Below are 20,786 nucleotides of genomic sequence, written 5' to 3'. Positions count from 1 at the left end.
GCGATAAATTAACAATTGAAATTTGAAACATGCGTGGATCCTCCTCATTGACTTACGTTAATCCGAAATGGGATTTAATATTTAAGATTCTCATACATTTTTCATGAGATTTCACCGATCACATATATTTGCGTATTTAAACAAGCATTATAGTTAACTATCATCTGCATGGTTGTGAATCATGATATGCTTAGTTGAGTACCAAAGGTAGAATAGTCTCCTTCCGCGTTTTATTCGGTCGCGGACCTTTAATCAGTAATAGTCACGTTGACTAACAACATGAAGCTTGCAGAGAAAAAGGTATGCACCAACCAAAAATTGGAGGGAAATAATCGATTCAGTATAAAATCATTAATGGGACGATGCCGAAATACAATAAGGTGGCGTTATTGAAATTGAATTGGGTACTTTTTGCGAATATTTTTCTTTGCCATTTGCCTTGAGGAATTCAATAATTGAATTTTTAGAACCGTAATTGCTGCATGTAGGAGTGGGGCATGGACTTGGTGCTGGGTATTTTTTCCTCATTTTTATTAAAAAATAAAATCAATTTTTGAAATTAAAAGTCAACCACTACAACAAGTCTCTTAAAACATCTTTAGTATCAGATCTTGAGTAAAGATTTTAACCTCAAGATCTAGTATTGTATAAATCTTACAATAAAAGTGTTGCAGAGATCTCTAAGGTGGAAAATGTGTTCTTGCATAATAACTCTAAAGATATCTGCATGAACTTAAAAAAATATAAAAATTACTTAAAAAAACCAAACCCATGGGAAGGGAGAGGACAAAAGAAAGAAGAGGATGGAGAAAAAATTGAAAAAAAGAGGGAAAGTGAACCTTGGAAAAAGGAAGAAGTGGGATGTTGGGAAAGAAAAAAGTGATCACTATGTACAAAGTCATGTTCGAAAAATTAAACGAACGAAACGTGAACAGTCAGAAAGAATTGAAAAGCACACTACAACGGATCTAAAAAAAATCAATTTTCTTATTTTTTAATATTTATAAAAAAATTCAATGTTGCATGAAATTAATTATATTTAATTTAATAAATAATTAAATAAAATATTTAAAAGTAAGATTCATGTGAGACTTATAAAAAATTATCTAAAATCTCAAAATGAGATCTACCACTACAAAAATAAAACAGATCTTAAGAGATCTTTAATCTTAACATGACACTTAAAATCTACCAAAATAATCTAAAATCTCATTTTGTGATCTACCTTACTCTTACAATCTTATTTCACGGAGCTTGTTTTGCAACCTAATATAACAAGTCTCTTAAATTAATCTTATCTTTTTTTTTATATATATATATCAAATTAGTCTTATTCTACCTAGCTTGTTTTGCGACCTAATCTTACCATCAACCCACTTTGATAGTTTCAACTCTTGAGCATGTCTGACTCAAACGCTTCAGTACTAACAAAACATACAATCAACAATAAAAATTGATTAGATGTATTTGCATTTATATATATTCATCTCATGATCAAATTCTAGAAATATCTATCAGTAATTACATGCAAGTGAATCAACATTCTTCACTTGTTAATTGTTAGTCAATTATTTTCTTTGCATAATTCTTTTTAAAAATTGTTTAAAATCAATGACAATCGTTTTCCATAAATTATTTAAAAATAAAAAATAAAACTTCACGAGTGTTTAAAAAATCACATGCACTGACCACTGCAAATTATATACGCAAAGAAGCAACCCCAAAAAGCATTGGCATATACATTTTAACACATCAACCCCAAAAGATCATTGTCATATAAAATCAGTTTGCAGGTGATCAGTAAACAATAAACCATTAAATCCAGATATCAAAAGGTTAGTATCTATTGCTTTAAAATAATAAACTTAGTAATGGCATAATTTTCTGTGGTGCAATGAGGAACATGATACACCATTAAGGTGACCAGAAAATTCAACAAGCTTACACAAAAAAATGTCAAAACTTTCGCTTATTGCCACATATATCACTAAACAAAGCTTACATAATCAATGACAATGAACAAAAACCTACGACAACAACATATGTTCATCTAAGCTTGGATTCATGTTGAAAGCCCACATTTGCCATATCCACATGATTCATACCACATGCATTTTCTTGTAGTTATCTGCTGCTTTGGATATTGATTGTATTGATACAGGTAATCCTGGGCCCATCTGCATCAATACGATAGAACCAAATAACTTGAAACGTTACAAGAGTGAGACATAATGCACCATACTGCAATTAATGATATTAGCAAATTTAAGTCTTCGCTTCTCCCATTTTACAACTCCCTCCCTTTTGTTTCACTTGCCCTGTCATTGCTCACTCTTAATAAATAATAATCTCAAACAAGATTACGCTTAAGTTAACTGCTTATCCCGACCCTATTCTTCACATTTTCTTAATAATCTCAAACAAGATTAAACTATACCTTTTTTCTACACAGCTTATATTCTTATGTATCCCTTCATCCTATACCATGTGTTATTCATATAGTCTATCAGATGCTATAAATCAGAGCAACTACATGCATCCTGAACGAGCCAACAATGAGAGACTCATAAATGACTTGGGAGAAACAATTTACAAATCAAATTCCATGATGTTATATTCACATGCAATATTAACAACTAAGCCGTAGTAGGTGGAGATGATGTTAAATTCCATGATTCATTTTTACAAAAATGAAACCCGATCAATGATCATCATTATCACATTGATTATATTAAATTAAGAGAATAAGAGAATTATGCTTGCATGATTCTTCTTCAATGATTCAAGAATTTACACTGATGTGATTATACCCAAAGCTCATCCAAGGTAAAGTTAATAAAAAAAAAAAAAAATCTGCCTATCCTATTATCCACCCTACCTTGAAATAATATTAATAAGGAATAAAAGTAACTAGACCATAAAAGATTGTAGTGAGAAGTTCATTCCTTTTGCCAATATGAGATACTTAGTGCACAAGGTGGCAACAAGAAAAACACAGCCATCATTTTCTAAATTCATGATTCCTCACAAGTATTGAATAGACTGATGTCAAGAAGACATCAGAAAAAAGGTGTATCATTTATGTTCATATATTCTACAGATATATAAAAGACCAAAACATGGTTGCAATTATGTATTTTGTGTGCTTTATTATCAGTGTACTTTTTACTCTTTTTCTCCCTTTTTGTACTTGTTGACCCTTGGTCTGTATATATATAAAATGTCTTCAGCCGAGCGAATAACTCAGTTAAGTATTATCCCCAAATATTGTGTCTCAACTTGGTATCAGAGCGGGTCAATCCCGCTCTGTGCTTCCGTCAACTATTTGTCACAAGCGCCACGGTCTGCCATCACCGGTCTTTTCACTGATGACACCTAGATCTGGTGCGTTTTCCGAATCGCGATTGACCCCTGCAAGTTTCGAGGTCAGAATCCTGCTCACGCTCTCAAGCATCACTTCTTCACATGACCCAGTCAGACACGTTCTGTCCACACGTTGGTCTCCGATGATCGGAAAGTCACTTGACCACCACAGAACGGTTTTTCGACACTTCCTGGACCCATTCCAAGCCTTTTTCTTATTTTGTTGCCCACATTCGAGTAGTGGGTCAGTTCTCTCAAAGGTTTCATCCCGGTTTTTCATTGTGGTCCTAGTTAGTTTTGGTCCTCTTTTCTTCAGATATGACTTATTTTGGAAACCGAGTAAGAAATGGAAGTTGTGGCCGCCCTTGGTGTTCACATTGTAAAAGGAAAGGTCATACTCAACTATCCTATTAGAACTTGCATGGCTTCCCTTAGAAAACAACAAATGTCTCCAAGGAAGGAATTTCTAAACGACTGTTATCTGAAGCTGAGTATCAGGAATATCTTTGGTTGAAGTCCAACAGCCAGACCCAATCATCTTCAACCTCTAGTTTTTCAATTGCTTGATTTTCTCAATACATGTACAGTCAAGGTCCATGGGTGATTGATTCAGGTGCTTCTGACCATATTTCTGGTAATGCCTCTTTGTTTACCTCTATGTCTTCCCAAAAATTCCCTCACCTCATAACCTTAGCCAATGACTCCAAGGTAGGTTCCAAAGGTGTTGGTCAAATTCCACTACCTTCTTCCTTAAACTTAGAATCTGTCCTTTTTGTTCCTAATTGTCCCTTTAATCTAATCTCTCTAAGTCAATTAACCAAGTCTCTAAATTGTTCTGTAACATTCTGTGCTGATTCTTTTGTTATACAGGAACATGGTACAAGACGAACAATTGGAGTAGGACATAAATCAAGAGGACTCTACTATCTAGAAACTAATTCCTCTGTCCTGTTTGGCAACCCCATCTCCCAAACTTATTCGTGATCACTTAGGTCATCCAAATTTGTCAAAGTTGAACCAAATGGTTCCTAGTCTTGGTAAATTACAAGCGTTAGAATGTGAATCATGTCAATTAGGTAAACATGTTAGGTCTTCCTTTCCTAAGCAAACTGAAACAAGATGTAATTCTCCTTTTTCCACTATTCATTTAGATATTTGGGATCCAAGTTGTGTCACATCCTTTGGATTCAGATATTGTCACCTTTATTGATGAGTATTCTTGGTGTACTTGGGTTTATTTGATGAAAGATAGATCTGAACTTTCACCTATCTTTGTATCCTTCCTCAATGAAATCAAGAACCAATTTGGTAAAATAATTGAAGTCCTCAAGAATGACAATGCTAAAGAATACTTTTCTTCTGCTCTCTCTTCCTTTTTATCCTCACAAGGCATTTTGCAACAATCTACTTGCTCCATACACCACAACAAAATGGAATAGCAGAAAGGAAAAATAGACATCTAGTTGAGACTGCATACACCTTATTGCTTAATGCAAATGTCCCTGTTCATCATTAGGGTGATGCAGTTCTCACTACTTGTTTTCTAATAAACAAAATGCCTTCTTCCACACTTGATAATAGAATTCCCCTTCCCATTATCTCTCCACATGAACCTTTATATCATGTTTCTCCTCGTGTATTTGGTTGCACTTGTTTTGTCCATGATGTTACTCCAGGTTTGGACAAGCTCACTGCAAAGGCAATCAAATGTGTTTTTCTTGGGTATTCTCATCTTCAGAAAGGGTATAGGTGTTATTCTTCAGCTACTAGAAGGTACTACATGTCTGTTGATGTTATCTTTTTTGAAGATATCCCCTTCTTCTCATCATCCATTCAAGATTTCAACTCTATCCAATAGGTCTTACCTATCTCATCCTTCAGTCTAGTTGTGTCTTCTACCTATAAGACTTCCCACCAAGAAGAAAATTTGTCTCTCTCTCGAACCAATAGTTTAGCTGAACTATCTTCACCTCCTTCTATGGCATGCCAACACAGGATGCAAGGAACTAGTCCAACATGACATGAAGATTCTTCTGGTTCATGTCCTTTTCCATTGGCTTCCCCTACATCACATCCTTCTCCTTCATCACCTCCTCATATATTCTACAGATATATAAAAGACCAAAACATGGTTGCAATTATGTATTTTGTGTGCTTTATTATCAGTGTACAGTTTACTCTTTTTCTCCCTTTTTGTACTTGTTGACCCTTGGTCTGTATATGTATAAAATGTCTTTAGCTGAGTGAATAATTCAGTTAAGTATTATCCCCAAATATTGTCCCAACTGTTTACAATATCTAATATGCCATTTAACCAATAAATAATCATAAATAACTATCCTCCACAGAAGATTATTACCAAACAGAAGTCCTTTCTAATAATTTCCTCCTTTTTCTCTGTCATAATGGAGTGTTTTGATAGTTAAAACTTGTCCCCTAAACTAATTTTTGCCAGCAAACTGTTTACAGATGTTCCATCATTTCAAAATTCAATGTCCATTAACATCTTTCTGTTTTTCGAAGAGAATAAGAATAGGGGAGGAAGGAGGAATTGTATGTACACCTAAAGTTTGTTTTAGTATCATTAATGTGAAATGCAAGAATAAAATGGTAACTTTCAATCTTAAATACATTTAATGGACATAAAAGAATGAAACAAGAATGAGATGTAAGAGCTTACCGTGCTGCTTACATGGACAGACAGCACATACCCAGCATATTTGGAAGCTAACAACAAAGAAGAGAATTGTAAGATAATAGAAGTAACCTTAGCACATAAAATTTGTGATCATGGTACACCAAGTGAAAGGGGAAATTGAGCCCCCAAAATTGCACCTCCAAAGCTTTTGTTGTAAATAAGATTTCGTGTTATGGCATTTGTTGTAAATATAGGTCGAGGGGGAGGGGAGGGGAAGGGAGGGAAGGTTATCAGCTGTGATCTGACATTTCATCTATTTTTTTCTCCAAACAGAGAGGAGAGCATAAGGATTTGTGTGCTACTTACTCTTCTTTAAGCCAGCAGGCTTTGCAAGCAATACAGCATTCATAAACGCACTAATATTCTCCCGTAAAGCCTCCTCTTTGTAGCTTACCTGTGGATATTATTGAAAGCATAGAACATCTCATGCAACACACTTATTACTTTTAATGAAGTCTATAAAGAGTTGGAAGGGAACACCCCGGTACCTTTCCAAGTCCCACATGCAAAATTGATTTACTTTCCATTTTAAACTCTACACGGCCTTGTCTTAGCTCTTTCAACTGCCCAGCAATATCACTAGTAAGAGTACCTAGCTGTAAAACATAAATGCAACCAAACAAGAGTTACATACAATCCACTTATGCCCAGACTTCAAAATTAAAAAATGCCAACAAATGTTGATAAACTAACCTTCTTATCTGGCATCAGTCTTCGCTTTCTAAGATATTGTGCTATCTGCATAAAAGTTCATATAAGCTTTAGAAGATAAAACTATTAATCTGATAAAAAAAACTATTAATTCAGATGATTTTACAAGTATAAGACTATTCAAGTAAAAAATAAAAAAATACCTTTCCAAGATGAGGTGCCATTCCAGGAGTTGAGAAGCATTTGTCAACTTTAAGCTTATTTTTACCACCTATAAGTGTATATATATATATATATATTAGATAAGGATAATGTAGTTTAGAAACTTTATATTCTTGGCATGAAAAGGAAAAATTATAGTTGCTAAGGCACCAAAGACATGTTTAAAATATCCCCTGCACAGTTGAGTGACACTCAAAGTGTCTCTTGAGCACATTAACAACAAAACTAATGTCACAGAAGGAGACGAATATGCAGCTAACAAAATAAGAAAAGCAAGAATAAAACCAAGAAGGCAAGGGGCAATATGCATATGCACCTTTGCTTTTCACAAATTTTAGTAGGGGGAAAATCTATAAAAATGATGTACAAAATTACTTGGGAGAAAGAGATCAGTTCATTACTAGCAATCTCCTCAATAAGCTCTTTACCACCAACTATATCAGCTCCTGCAGCTTTTGCTTCCTCTGCCTCAGCCCCTTCTGCAAAAACAGCCACACTGACGGCCTGGAAGGTATGAATAATTAGATGACAAACCTACCATTATTCCAATTGCTTAACGTTCATAATTTACCTTCGGAGCACCATGAGGCAGAATCACAGTACCACGAACTGCCTGCCAGAGTTGAAATCATTATCACCTAAAGCAAAGGATTAATGAAACAGAAAAGAACATTTTTTTTTATCCACACAGAAAAGGCATATAACAGTGATGTGGGATGTATAAGCACAAAAAGTTTACAGAAAACAAAATTACAAAATTTTGTAGATTCTGTTTGATAGTCTTTGAAGAAATTTTCCAAGATAGTTCATTCATAATAATAATAATAATAATAGTAATAATAATAATAATTATTATTATTAATTATTATTATTATTTCACAGCATAATGCTTAGGGAAGTTAAAAAAAAGCTGTGCTTTTAAAGATATTATTAAATTTATTATATATTTTTTTAAAAAAACACGTCCTCAGCAAAATTAATAATACTCAGCATGTTTCAAGAAAGAACATAGAAATGTCCATATTTGCTGAATATATCAAATAATAGGACCCATTTCTCTAACCATCAATTGAAAGCATATATAAATATATAGGATAGGTAATTTGAAGTCTTTGTAGACAGGGCAAGTCTTTGAGAACACAGGAGCTATATAGATCCAACTTCCAAGAGAATCAATTTGTTTAGCCAGCAGAAATAACTGGACATTCATCTTTGAAAAGCATATGCCACCAAGTATTAAGACTAAAGTATCACTTTATGCAACTTCTTGAACATGACAAACCCACAGAGCCTTAAGTCAGCATGTCAAATTCAAAATATATATGATGTTCAAAGAATCACTCAAGCACATAAACACATCCAAGACAGGGAAAAGGGAAAAAAATTTATACATACCATTTCTGTTCGCTTTGAATCAACACCCAATCTTATATGTGCTTCAACAGTTTCATCAAACTTTGCCTTGGCATTGGTCTGAACAATATGTAACTATATTAAATGACAGCAACTGATGGAACATTCAAGGTAAAATGCAAAGATCACTACTAAGGATATACTAATCCAATCAATAGCACCACCAGTTAGATATAATGAATATATTTAGCATATTAGATATCCTAACAATTCATTAATTTAGAGGTACTTGTTATTGAGAAAAGGGAACAGGTTAGAGAGAGTGTATGTGTCAATACTGTTGTCACAAATAATAAATATTTGAAATTAAAAACTCAACAGGGGGATGTGCTATACACAATACTTTTGTAAGTGCATACTGCATGCAAACTCATTTACAGCTATAAGTACACAAATACAGAATCACACAAAAAAAAGAAAAAAAAAGCAGCTGGTATTATTAAAATCTCATCATGATTTTTATACTCTGTAAATTGGTCTCCCTAACAAGGAGCAAAGTAGCATAAGTAAACAACACATAGTTTTCTATCTATGTATCTAAATTTTGAGGCCATAGCTTGTAGAAACTTATTGCAATAGGTACTCATTTTTTTTCCCAAGACAATCATATGTATTACATATATACCTAATAACAGACTTCAAGTAGTATTCAGTTTCAGTCCCCTAAAACAATGTGAGTGTGTGTTTGGGAAGTAGTTGAATCCAACACCAATGGGGTTGCAGATGAAAATACAACATAGTTGCTTTGAAATTTTTGCATTTGAGCATGCAATTTCTCCATTCAACGCTAATCCAAACACACCCTTTAACAGTCTCAAGATGCATTTTACAAAAAATATTAAATGAGACACAGCTTACAAACTCTTTCACCAAAGTAACAGCTTAGACATTCCGTTGAAATTACTAAGCAGGCCACAAATATCCCAGTAATTTTTATATAAATTTTGTGCCTAGATTTCTCATTGGAGGATCCAAGACTCTTTGTTTGACATATAATTTCTCATACAGTAACATATTTCTAATAACCAATAATCCCACCATGGCATTACCCAAAGCTCTAACAAAACTCCTACGCAGTATACACATATGGTCTACAAATTAAGCTAGCAAGAATTATCAGCCAAAAACAGTTAACATACAACAAAAGTCTTATTCTACTAGGGCCCTGATTGAATAAGTCTATCCATAAGTACTTATAGAAGAAGAAAAAATTAAATAAGCTTCTCTTGAATGCTAAAAATAGCTTATGCATAAGTTAAAATCAGCTTTTGGAGAAGCTACACATGTTAAAATCAACTTTTGCAGATGCTAAATTAAAGCTGATTTTTTAAACTTATGCATAAGCTATTTTTAGCATATAAGAAGCTTATTTCATTTTTGTTTTCTTTAAGCTTATCCAAGAAGAGCTACATGAATCATTTGACAATATTCAGCTTGGTTAAAGACCAAAGTTTCAGGTATATTACTTTGCACGAGTTCCCTGATTAATAGTACGTTAGTCAACATAAAATTAAAGACATAGAAATAAAATAAATTCATCATTTTACACACATCACTCTTGCACCATTAGCACCAACAACCTAATCCCATGTTCAGCCCCGGAACTAACCACTTCATTCCAGTGAACAAAAACGAGCAAGACAAGCCAACAACCAACACTGAATTCATTACCATCCCAAAGCACTTCTAAAAGAAGAAAATAAGAAGAAAACAATGAAATGGACTTCTACATAAGCTAAAATAAGCTTATGCATAAGTTAAAAATCATCTTTTAGAGAAGTTATATGAGAGAGCTTTTAAAGATCATCATCAACCTAATACTAAATTTGGTCCCTGAACTAAACGAACCACTTCATTCACTGAACAAAAACGGGCAACACAAGTCAATCGCCACCACTTCATTCATTGAAACCAAAAAACAGCACAAACTCTAAACTATCTATAATGTGAAAAATGTTCTTTCTTTTTTTTTTTTTTTTTGCACCTTAACTTGGCGAATGGCTTCGTTCAAATCAAGCGGAGGCGGCTTCTCGTTTTTCTTGGGCTTAATCAGCAGCGGGAAAGGCACCTTCATTCTTTCATCCTCGGCGGCCTTGGCCATTCGCATCCTCATTTCATTCTCCGCCTCGATCATCCTTCTCTCGCTCTCCACCGCGTCCTCCGCCGCCACAGGCGCCCTGTCGTCGGGGAGCGGCGCCACGCCGCGCGAGGAGTACGACACCGGTGCGATCGACGGCCCGTCTTTCACGTACCGGATGTCCTCGCGCGTCCACGCGCGTTGCGAGTCCGGCGGCGGAGGGCGGTGGGATTGTGGTTCGGGTGAAGGTTCAAGTTCGGGTTGAGGTTCGGGCGGCGGGGGTTTGGGTTTGACAGGGTAGGAGACGGGTTGGATGGGGATTGGTTCGAAGGGTCTGCGGGGAGGGTTTGAGTTTGATTCGGAGGAAGAGCAGAGGGATCTGTGAGAGGAGAGAGAGATAGGAGAGTGGAAGTGAGAAGCGCGTTTGGGGAAGGAATGGCGGCGAGCTTGGGAGAGGAGAAGCTTAAGTGCCGCCATGGTGGAAGTGTGTGAGAGTGTTAGAGGGAGAGAGAGACAGAGAGGGGTTTTGGTTTTTGGGAAATGAGGTTTTGCTGGGGAAGAAGGAGGCCACGTTGGTTCGGGTTTTGAAACACCCCGAATTCTAATACGGATTGTGAAAGGCGCTCGATCGGGTTAAATTCAAACATATGAATTATTTTTATAGTCTTCTAATGATAAAACTTGTATTTTTTAATCTTTAAATTTTCCAAATGTTTTTCTAATCTCTCCTTTCGTAAAAATCGCTATAAATTGGTCATTTAAATAATAAAAAATAAGTCAAGAGGACTAAAAAAATATTTTATAAATTTAAAAAACTAAATAAATACATTTTAATTTGAGTAATTAAAAAAGACAAATCTCAAATTTGAGGGATGTAGAATATATTTAAACCTTAAAATATCTATGAAGATCGGATAGACCTTAAGTAGAATTTTTCAACTTTCAATCATCGTTGGTTGATTTAAATTTAAGCTTACAAAATAAGAAAGTTAAACATTTTCGTTGGACAGGTGATACCCATTTAAAAATTAATCTTTTGTATGAAAAAAATTATATTTTAATTGTTATAATAGGCCTTTATCCATTCTATTAATTTTACAATGGGAAAAGTTTTCATATAACTTTTTATGTACAATGGTTATATTTGATATAACTAATTGGAAGTTAAAAAAATAATTGAAAGTTGAAAAGTTGGCTGATAATAAAAAATTTAAATTAACTTATTAAATTATAAGGGCTTGATGAAACTAGTTGTTAAAATAACTAAAATATATAAAATGATAAAAAAATAAAATTATGATTTATTTAAAAATAAAAAAAATAACTAAAACATTAAATAAAAAGAAAATATAAAAAGTTAAAAACTAACATTTTAGAAAATGTTAGTTCAAGTAACATTTCAAAAAACACAAAAAACTACTAAAAATTTTGTTTATCAAACAATCAAATAAGTTTTTTAGTTAGTAAAAAAAACTAAAAAATATCTTATAAAACATAATATATATATATATATATATATATATATATATATATATATATATATATATATATATATATATATGCTCGTGCAGTATGCATCTATTGTTTATCTAATTCACACCATTCCGTTTTTGTTTTAATTCAACGGATATGTTTTAAAATATTTTATTATATAATTTTTCTTTTTTGATATAATTGTGTTTCCTCTTCAAAAAAAAAGTAGAGAAGAAGCTGATATAATAATATTTCTCAAACATAGATTTATGGGTAGATTTGTCAACCTAAAAGTTAAAACACATACTATATGGTCCATCATTTTTTTACTGAATTAAACCACGTAGCAAACCGTGTCCACATCATGTCTTATGCTGTAACAGTGAGAACAAAATGAAAGTAAGACTCGACACTGTCTAGACACATTCAATTTTGGCCAAGATATACATAGTATGTATGGTTTCCAGTCCAACTTGTTGAACATGAATTTCAAGAAGTTGGATCATGAATTTCTAGACTAAATCCAATAGTCTACCGCTTACTAAACACAAAAGAAAGGGTGGTTATGTTTTTGCTAACTTCATTTTGACATCAACTTCTGTTTGTAACAGATATCCAAACATGCACATACTCGTATCGAAAGTATATTGGACAATAATCATGCGCTTGCCCTTCTGGAGTATCCATTCATGCTTCCATGAATGGCCACCCATCCAAATTCTTGAACTGTGATTTATATTTTTGAAAGCCAATTTTGACTGCAGAAAAAAGTTATTATTTTCTCTATTTGAACTGCCTATTCAACAGTTAAAGTTACAACGTACAGGAAAACCAATTCAATTTAATTTCTATCTCCTATTTTTCTAATTGATGAACGAATTAAATGTAACTCGAGTCCCCTAACAGTAAGTCGAGCATGTCATTGGAAGTGAGGAGAGTTGTTCCACCAACAAGCAACTCTATATCAGGTCTTCCACTTTCACCCAATGCCTTATGAGCTTCACGCACCTATGTGACAGTGACAGAAATCAAGGAGCGTGTTTTAAATTAAACACAGAAGGTTATGTATACAGAAAAAAGACAACCAATGTCTCATCATTTGTAAAACATGCATCATGTTTATAAAACTTTCATGGCAATACCATGTCCATATTGTTATTCACAGACAAAGGGAGAGGAAACAAAGGTAATCAGAATTTCACCTCGAGTCCATTAATGCCCCCAATAACAAACACCAAAATGACATTTTGATCGGCAAGACTTGGTTTGGCCTGCAGCATTCGTAATGAGAGGAAGAATAGACCAAAGGATAAAAAAGAAATTATTAGCATATTTGAACTGGACTACTGAAGCAATGTCCTGCATAGCCAGAGGTTAAGAAACCATAATTTACCTGACCAAGGCCAAATCTTCCAAACCCACTTTTAAACAAGCGCCCCACAGTGGAAGAATGATATTCTAACCCAGGCACATCGTACTTGCCCAACACCCTTGTTAGTAGCTTATAAAGTAATCCTTTTCTATCCTCATCAAAATTAGCTTCCGTAGTCAATGATCCATCCCTCAATGGTATATTCTTTCTTTTCAGATCAGATAACTTATGAAGAAATTTGAAAAAGTTATCCACCCTATCACGCAACTCCAACTTCAGTTGCACGTCACCATACACTTTTTCATTTTTATTGTCACCATCTTCGTCACCCCATTTACCCCACTGATCATCATCAAAATCATCAATATCTAATTTTGAAGGTTCTTCAGCTGTTTCCTCTGATTTTGATTTGCTTACATTAGTTTCAAGATCTTCCCTTAGTCCATGTAGAAACTTGAGATTTGCTACTGATGGATTTTCAAGAAGAGCATCTACAACAGCTTCCTTTAACAAATGTTCCTCTTGCCAAGAAAATGGCCCATCAGAACCAGATGTTGGAAAATTCTCACCAGCCAATATATATCCAATGATCATCAACAGCAAAGCATCTTGCAAAGAAAGTAACCCCTTTGAGATCTCCCTTTTCCCTTCATTTACATGTGATCCCAAAAAAGCAGTCTTATTGATGAGATCACCAATTTGAATGGCAAGACTTTGACTTGTTTCTCCAGAACTAACACCCAGAATTTTCTCTGCACTGCTAAATGCATCCCATTTAGCATAATTTGATTCCTCAAGGGCAAACAATGTGGCTGAAGCTAATTGGATAATTCCTTTGTTCCTTAGCAAAGACGATTGGCTCCTGGACAAAGCTTTGATCATAGCTTGCAACTCTGGCTTTGTAACAAGACCAGGACGAGACTTCACATTCACAGTAACATTTTCCCTGCGCAGAGTTTCTTGTAGCCATTTCTTGACCAGTAGGGCCCCATCTTTTGTTTTTCTATCTAGAATAGCCTCCAATAATGGCATTCCACGGAAATTTTCCGAGGAGACAAAGGACCCAGTAAGTATCTCTACATCAGACTGACTAGGCTTGTCATGAATTTTCTGGCTTAGGTTAATCAAGCCTTCAATCTGAGAATCAGAATTACCAGAATTCCAACCACACAAAAAAGCTTCAACAGTTTCTAAAAGTCGAAAATTGTCTATTTGCCAATCTTCCTCATCCAGGATCTTTGCAAGTGGTATCTGAACATCTAAAGGAGCACGGTGCAGGTAGGAAGAACTAAGTTTGAGTTGGCTTCCTGAACCATGGGAAAATGTTCTATTTCTACGGGGCAAAGAAGAAAACATACGGTCAACAAGTGAGTCCCCATGACAGCAAGGAGTGAGAAGATCAAGTGTACGATCAATGAGTAACAGCCCTGCTGATCGTTTACGGCGACCTACGTCATAAAGACTTGACATGTCTGTCAATATTTTTCCCACAGTTTTTGATATATCACCAAGGGAGAAAATTTCCATTTTCAAGTCCATCTATATCTTAAACAAAAAGAATTAATGGTCAAAGAAACAAATTAAAGAAGAAACAAAAAAAAAAAACAAAAGGTATTGTCACTACTGGAAAATCAGATATACTCTCAATAAAACAACAAAGCCTCTCCCCCCTTAAGTGGGGTTGGCTACATGCATCAAACAACACTATTGTGTTTTCATTAAATACCATGTTTTTGCTAAGGACATTCAGAGAAAGATCTATTTAATAGGGAACACTCTTACTAGCAAAGTTTTATTCAAGTAAATCTTTTTCAAAATGGAATTATGTGCACCCTAGTAAAACAGTATGATTTTGCATGCAGCAGTTCTATCAGAGATCTATTTTGATGTTCGAGATTGAACACTGACATTCTGAGAAATTAAAAAAATAATCCTGAAAAAAAATCACCAGAAATATGCACACATTTCAGCTAAAGAATGCATGTCACTTGTTACCTTGGCAGCCAAATGGTAGAGAAAGTGTGCCGTAAGAGTAGCTCCAGGAGGCACATCATCAGCATCAGAGAGCAAGCCAGTACTTAAGGGAGGCAAACCAGGACTAATAGAATCTTCATGCTCAGCTGATAAGTATGCTTCAGCCACCAACCCTTCTGAAGGTAGGACAAATACTCGTGGTGAAATGGGACATAAAATCATGGGAAAATGATGAACAGAAACAACCAATTTCTGCACAGCATCTTCTATGCAGTCTAATTGATTGTGCTCGTAAAAATCTCTTCCACTAGAACTAGCTTCAAGATTAAGAACATCCTCTCCGCTGGAAGGAAACTCTGAACGTCCTCCATCTTCAAAGTTATGTTTTGCCTGTCCAGGTTTTGTCCATGATTTCTTAACTAGTTCTTCATAATCTTGAACCAGTAAGGATTCATATTCATGATATGCATCTGGCCCCAGAGGTGAATCAGGAAATGCTGAGTGTGCTGTCTGTATTTTAATTAGTATTAGAAAAACCAACAAAAAAGGATAAAAAGAAAGGCAATCATGTAGGAAATGGGTATTAGAACGAAATAACTGTAAACTTGCTACCACAATTCATATTTATAGATAAAATAATTTCATCCTTGTGTTGATCATTGGTGATAAATAATGAGTTTGTCCCTTTACTCTAGCAAAAACAACTCTACTATCCAGACTGACAATTTTAGAAGAACTGGAGAAATTATTGCTACTTAAATAAGTCACCTCATCTGCTTTTGACTTATTGATTTATTCCTAAGACATTTTATAAGTCTAAATAAACTAGAGACAGCCCAAACTGTTTTGCAATAGCTAATAACTTCTGTTTCTATTTCTACTATAACAATATTACCTTTTTTACAGCTTGAAAACCGTATCAATTTGGGCCACCACTAATACAATCAGTTTATTGCAACTTGCCAACTACCCATGTAATACTAAGATTTTCATGCTAATGAACAAACAATGAATTATGGTGCAACCATAACTCATTCTTCAAAAACTAATAGCTTATTTTACTATTGTAAGAGACAAAAAGAAAAGGAGTAAATGCGGTACAAGCCAAGTTAGTAATGTTATTGTTTAAAACTGTCACCAATGTTATGAAAAAGAAATTGATACTAAAATGACATGCTTAACACATAATAATAATAATAATAATTATTATTATTATTATTATTATTATTATTATTATTATTATTATAAAGATGATTGAGCTCCATTCCTAATTTGCATATAAAACTAATCTGTTTCTGAGAAAGCACTATGCTTTCATCCAGGTCAAGTTATTACAAAAAAAAATGTGTAGTAAGGCTTGTAAGTAGTAGCAGCTAAACTATTATTTCAGGCATCTAAAAGAATAAAAATTGACTCATTCAAATCCATAGGTAAAAGTAAAACCATATTTTTTTCAATAGATAGGTAAGCCAACATTAATGTATGAAACATGGAACAATAATACACACACACACACACAGAGAGAGAGAGAGAGAGAGAGAGCCAAGCATTGAAATTAGAAAAAGAGAAGAGATGTAATTACAAATAAGCACCTCTGAGATAGATGTAAATATAATGCAATGACGAACAACTTGATGTGCGCTCAGGCAACGTAAAATATACCGGTGTGCATCACTTAGTAGACTTGATGTGATAACCACAAGTTTCCTCCCAGGATCAGAATTTGAGTTCCAATCAACCACCTTGACAAGGAACCATCAATATAAGTAGATCGTGATACATGTGGCTTACCTAAAAGCAGTCTATTATAGTACAAACACATTGGAAACATGCAGAAATCTGTGCCAGCAGATGAAAAGATTACTCACACCTGGTTATATACAGCGTCAACTATAAATTTACTAAGCAGAAGGATGGAATCATGGAAAGGACAGAGAACAAATAGAGTAATGCTATCCTCCTACTACCTTTTATGGTAAGTATTTATATTTCCAACACATTAAATATATACAGGATTAAGAATTATTCAATTCTTTAACATCATTATCTGCAAACATTAAAACTTACAACTTTTGTATGTTCAAACAAGATGTATTGGAATTTCGAGAGAATAAGATAATCAGAGGTAAAGCTATAACTTTGCCTCAAGGGTGGCCTAAAACACGACTTAGTAAAAGAAAATTTAAGTTTTCACAAGCATAACATATGCAAGAAATTTAATATATTGAATTGACTATTGAGTACAAAAACAGTATAATAAAAGAAATAGATTAGATAGATAAAGTATACACACACACACACACACTATAGGAGGATCACAAAATAATCTCTATAGTAATTTAAATAAATATAAAAAAAATACGGGTGACCATGGCCCCACCAGGTCACCCCCTCCCTCTGCCTCTGCCTGAGTCTGAAGATAAGATTAAGAAAATAAGGTCTCAAGAGGAAACGTGAAATATGACCTTCCATATTTTGGCATTAAGAGTTCACATCTCTTATAGAGATAAATAATTTATGTATCATACAGGCTCCATTCAGCAAGCACGCATTATACTGGTTCCATTCACTCACAATGAAAACACTACAGCTGCAACACGTGACCATTTCTGGATTACAGTATTTTATACAATACAAGAAAATAGTTGTAAATTAAAGTAGAGAGGCTAATCTGAGGCAGTATAAGGAATCAAAGTGGTTCAAAGCCTTAAATATGCAAAAAAAGCAATCCAATCTCCTTGTATATCATTATCCTCAAAGCAACCATAATAGTTTTATGGTTAAAAGACACCATTGAACGCAGGCATTTCTCTCCATACAAATACACCATAGCCATTGAGCTGCCAAAGCCATGATTCTGCATATTAGATTATCAGACAGGACTCAATCCACCCTTCAATCAAGGTTTGAAACAAACCTTCCAACTGATGAAATGGGCTCTACTACTTTGCTTGGCTATGCAAGACTTCAAAGTATGGTAAAGGGAATGAAAGGGAATACTGGACAAGTATGTCTGAGTCAGAGTAATCCAATGACTCAAAAGACTAAGAACCCTTCCTATTATTCTAGCACTTGGAGACAGTCAGACCATTTGATCCCAAAAGGACTTGACCCATGAAATGCAGGAATACAATATCGACAAATGACAATAGGGTATTAACATGTTCCCTATAACAAGGAGAAGAGGCGCGGATGATGTTAAAATTCAAGTTGAGAAAGCCTCAGACGAGTTTACTGCCAACTCAGTGAGTAACAGTTATCTTATGATTAAATAAAGGAATTCAGGATTATTAATTTAAGAATATTTTGAGTTCTTCTGTATATAAAAAATTCAAATCAAAATTCTAAAAATTACACATATTGATAATTATTACTAGGTTAATTATAGATATCCATCATCAGACTACACTCAAACTTGACTGAAGCTGACATATGCCCTTCCTCTATTGACTGATATAACATACTTAGCAATTAATGGGCTACAAAGTTTGGCAAGAGGAAAGTATCCTTAAAGTGAAAATCCACACTCGAATCACCAGCAAATATTCATTCCATGTAAAAGCATGTGATATAATCATTTTCAAAAACAGAAAAATAGTAATATCCTCAAAAAAATTCATAAGCAAATCACTCAATGAGATGATAATCAAATCTTGGTAGCTTACTGAAAGTACAGAAAGACAACTCGAGCAACAATCTAATATGATACCAGCACTTACCAAATCAAGTGGGCACATGTTTTCCAAACTGCAAATAGCTCGTGCCCCAAGTTCAAGAAGTATTGGATATGCCGCAATAAATTGGAAACTTTCTGTAGACCCAGCATCTAAATAAACAATAGCATCTTGAATATGCTCTGATATCTGAAAAAAAAAAAAAAAAGAGCACACCAATTCATGAAAAACTTAAATGAAAAGGATCACATAGTAACAGTTGTAAGCTAGGTAATGTTTTTAGAAGAAAATTTAAATTCTTAGGCGCAGCATAAGATGCCTAACTGTAACTATAATGGCCACAAACCTACAAAAGAATAACTTCACTCAATGTTAAAGAGAAGAAAAACAAAGAGTTACTTATAAGTACAAAATAAAATAAAATAAAATTATAGATTCAAATGAAAATGAAACTCAACAGTAAATCATTCTTGAAGCTATCTTCCCTGGAGCTATACAAACATACCAAGATTACCTCTTCCAATCTCAATATCAGAAGGTGAAAACTTCTTTCCTTTTGGGACACAAATTCTAGCTAATGGAGGGTCCACTGATACAGCTCCCAAACAAGGTTTTAAAAATCAATTTGCAACCATGATTTCTGCTGCAATGTCGTGGTTTTTGGGGTCACCACAACCACCATGCAACCTCAATTGTATCAGCAATATCGAGGATAGCAACAAAACCACAAAACGCAATTTAAAACCTTGCTACCCAATTCATACCATGACTCTTAAGTTAAACTGCATTAAACTGAATCAGATTCATTGTTCTTAATCTAAAAATGGTTGCACAAGTTTTATCTAGATGTCCAGGGACACTAATGTAGACCAATATACATCCAATCTCTCCCATTGTTGAATTTGGCTAATGAAGTACAGAAAACTTCCCATTCAAAACGATACATGCAACAAAACATGTATTAAGCATTCCTTTCTTATAACTATATCCAATTGATTCTTAATTTTGCAAAATTACGAGAATTAAAATTATAATCATTGCAGACCCCAGTGGAATCATTCCACGAAAACAAAATCAGACATGAAATTGAACTTAATTGAACATTCTACTTCAGAAGGCTTGTGCTACCTGTCTTATTGAATCGATGCAGGATTTAATAACATCAACCGTAGCCATTTCCTGTTCTCTTTAGTCGCTTCAGCGGAAGATGCAAACGAAGTGACTTTCTTCGAACGCGAATCCAGAATCCCGCACGAGCGAGCGAATGTGCGTTGAATTGAGCTAAAATTTCATTCGTTTCGAACGAATAGCGCACTTTTGGAGTTTTTGAGAAAACGCGGTTTGCAATCAGAAATTACGATTAGAGGCGGGTCTTACTGCTCCTCCCTCACTCTTCCACTTCTTCCCAGTTCCCACTCCTCCCCTACCGTTCACCCACTCTGTTTTTCTTTTCTGTTTTATTTTTGTAATAAAATTAAAATATAATTTTTGTCATTAATATTGGTTTAATGACATTTTTTTCCATTATGTTTTTTAGTTGATTCACTTTACTACTAGTTTTAAAAAGTTTCATAGATTCTTTATGTTTTCAATTTATCTCATTTTGATTCTTTTTTAATTTGTTGTTATAAACTTTAATGCTTGATTAACTTTTCAAAATTTAAAATGATTTAATATCATTTTTAATTCATTATATTTTGTTTTAGTATATTATATTTTAAAAATTTTATTCTAATTTTTTATGTTTTTAAAATATATTATTTTGATCATTTTTTCAATGTTTCATTCAAAAATTTGGTGTCAGTTAGTATTTTAAATTTTATAACAGTGAGTTAACATAGTGGGCGACAAGAAATTATCACTACCTTA

At 34.1% G+C, this 20,786-nt stretch overlaps 2 protein-coding genes across 2 annotated transcripts; both read right to left on the bottom strand.

Moving 5' to 3' along the window:
- Positions 1 to 1,828: 1,828 nt before the first annotated feature.
- LOC100809322 (50S ribosomal protein L1) lies at positions 1,829 to 11,049 on the bottom strand. Its single transcript, XM_003539950.5, has 10 exons — positions 10,332 to 11,049; positions 8,330 to 8,407; positions 7,506 to 7,547; positions 7,336 to 7,438; positions 6,916 to 6,983; positions 6,755 to 6,799; positions 6,550 to 6,657; positions 6,368 to 6,455; positions 6,044 to 6,090; positions 1,829 to 2,177 (listed from the first exon to the last, which is right to left on the bottom strand). Exons 1-10 carry the CDS (start codon positions 10,899 to 10,901, stop codon positions 2,100 to 2,102), a joined length of 1,227 nt encoding a protein of 408 aa, XP_003539998.1. The 5' UTR covers positions 10,902 to 11,049; the 3' UTR covers positions 1,829 to 2,099.
- A 1,600-nt stretch (positions 11,050 to 12,649) lies between these two features.
- On the bottom strand, positions 12,650 to 20,363 carry LOC100808775 (sec1 family domain-containing protein MIP3). The gene is made up of 7 exons (XM_003539949.5): positions 20,046 to 20,363; positions 18,963 to 19,106; positions 16,836 to 16,985; positions 15,265 to 15,753; positions 13,291 to 14,808; positions 13,100 to 13,168; positions 12,650 to 12,905 (listed from the first exon to the last, which is right to left on the bottom strand). Exons 1-7 carry the CDS (start codon positions 20,091 to 20,093, stop codon positions 12,777 to 12,779), a joined length of 2,547 nt encoding a protein of 848 aa, XP_003539997.1. The 5' UTR covers positions 20,094 to 20,363; the 3' UTR covers positions 12,650 to 12,776.
- Positions 20,364 to 20,786: the final 423 nt, after the last annotated feature.

The sequence above is a fragment of the Glycine max genome, chromosome 12 (assembly GCF_000004515.6).
Source record: "Glycine max cultivar Williams 82 chromosome 12, Glycine_max_v4.0, whole genome shotgun sequence".
In the NCBI taxonomy this organism is placed as follows: Eukaryota; Viridiplantae; Streptophyta; class Magnoliopsida; order Fabales; family Fabaceae; genus Glycine; species Glycine max.
This window is presented reverse-complemented; position numbering and strand designations above follow the sequence as displayed.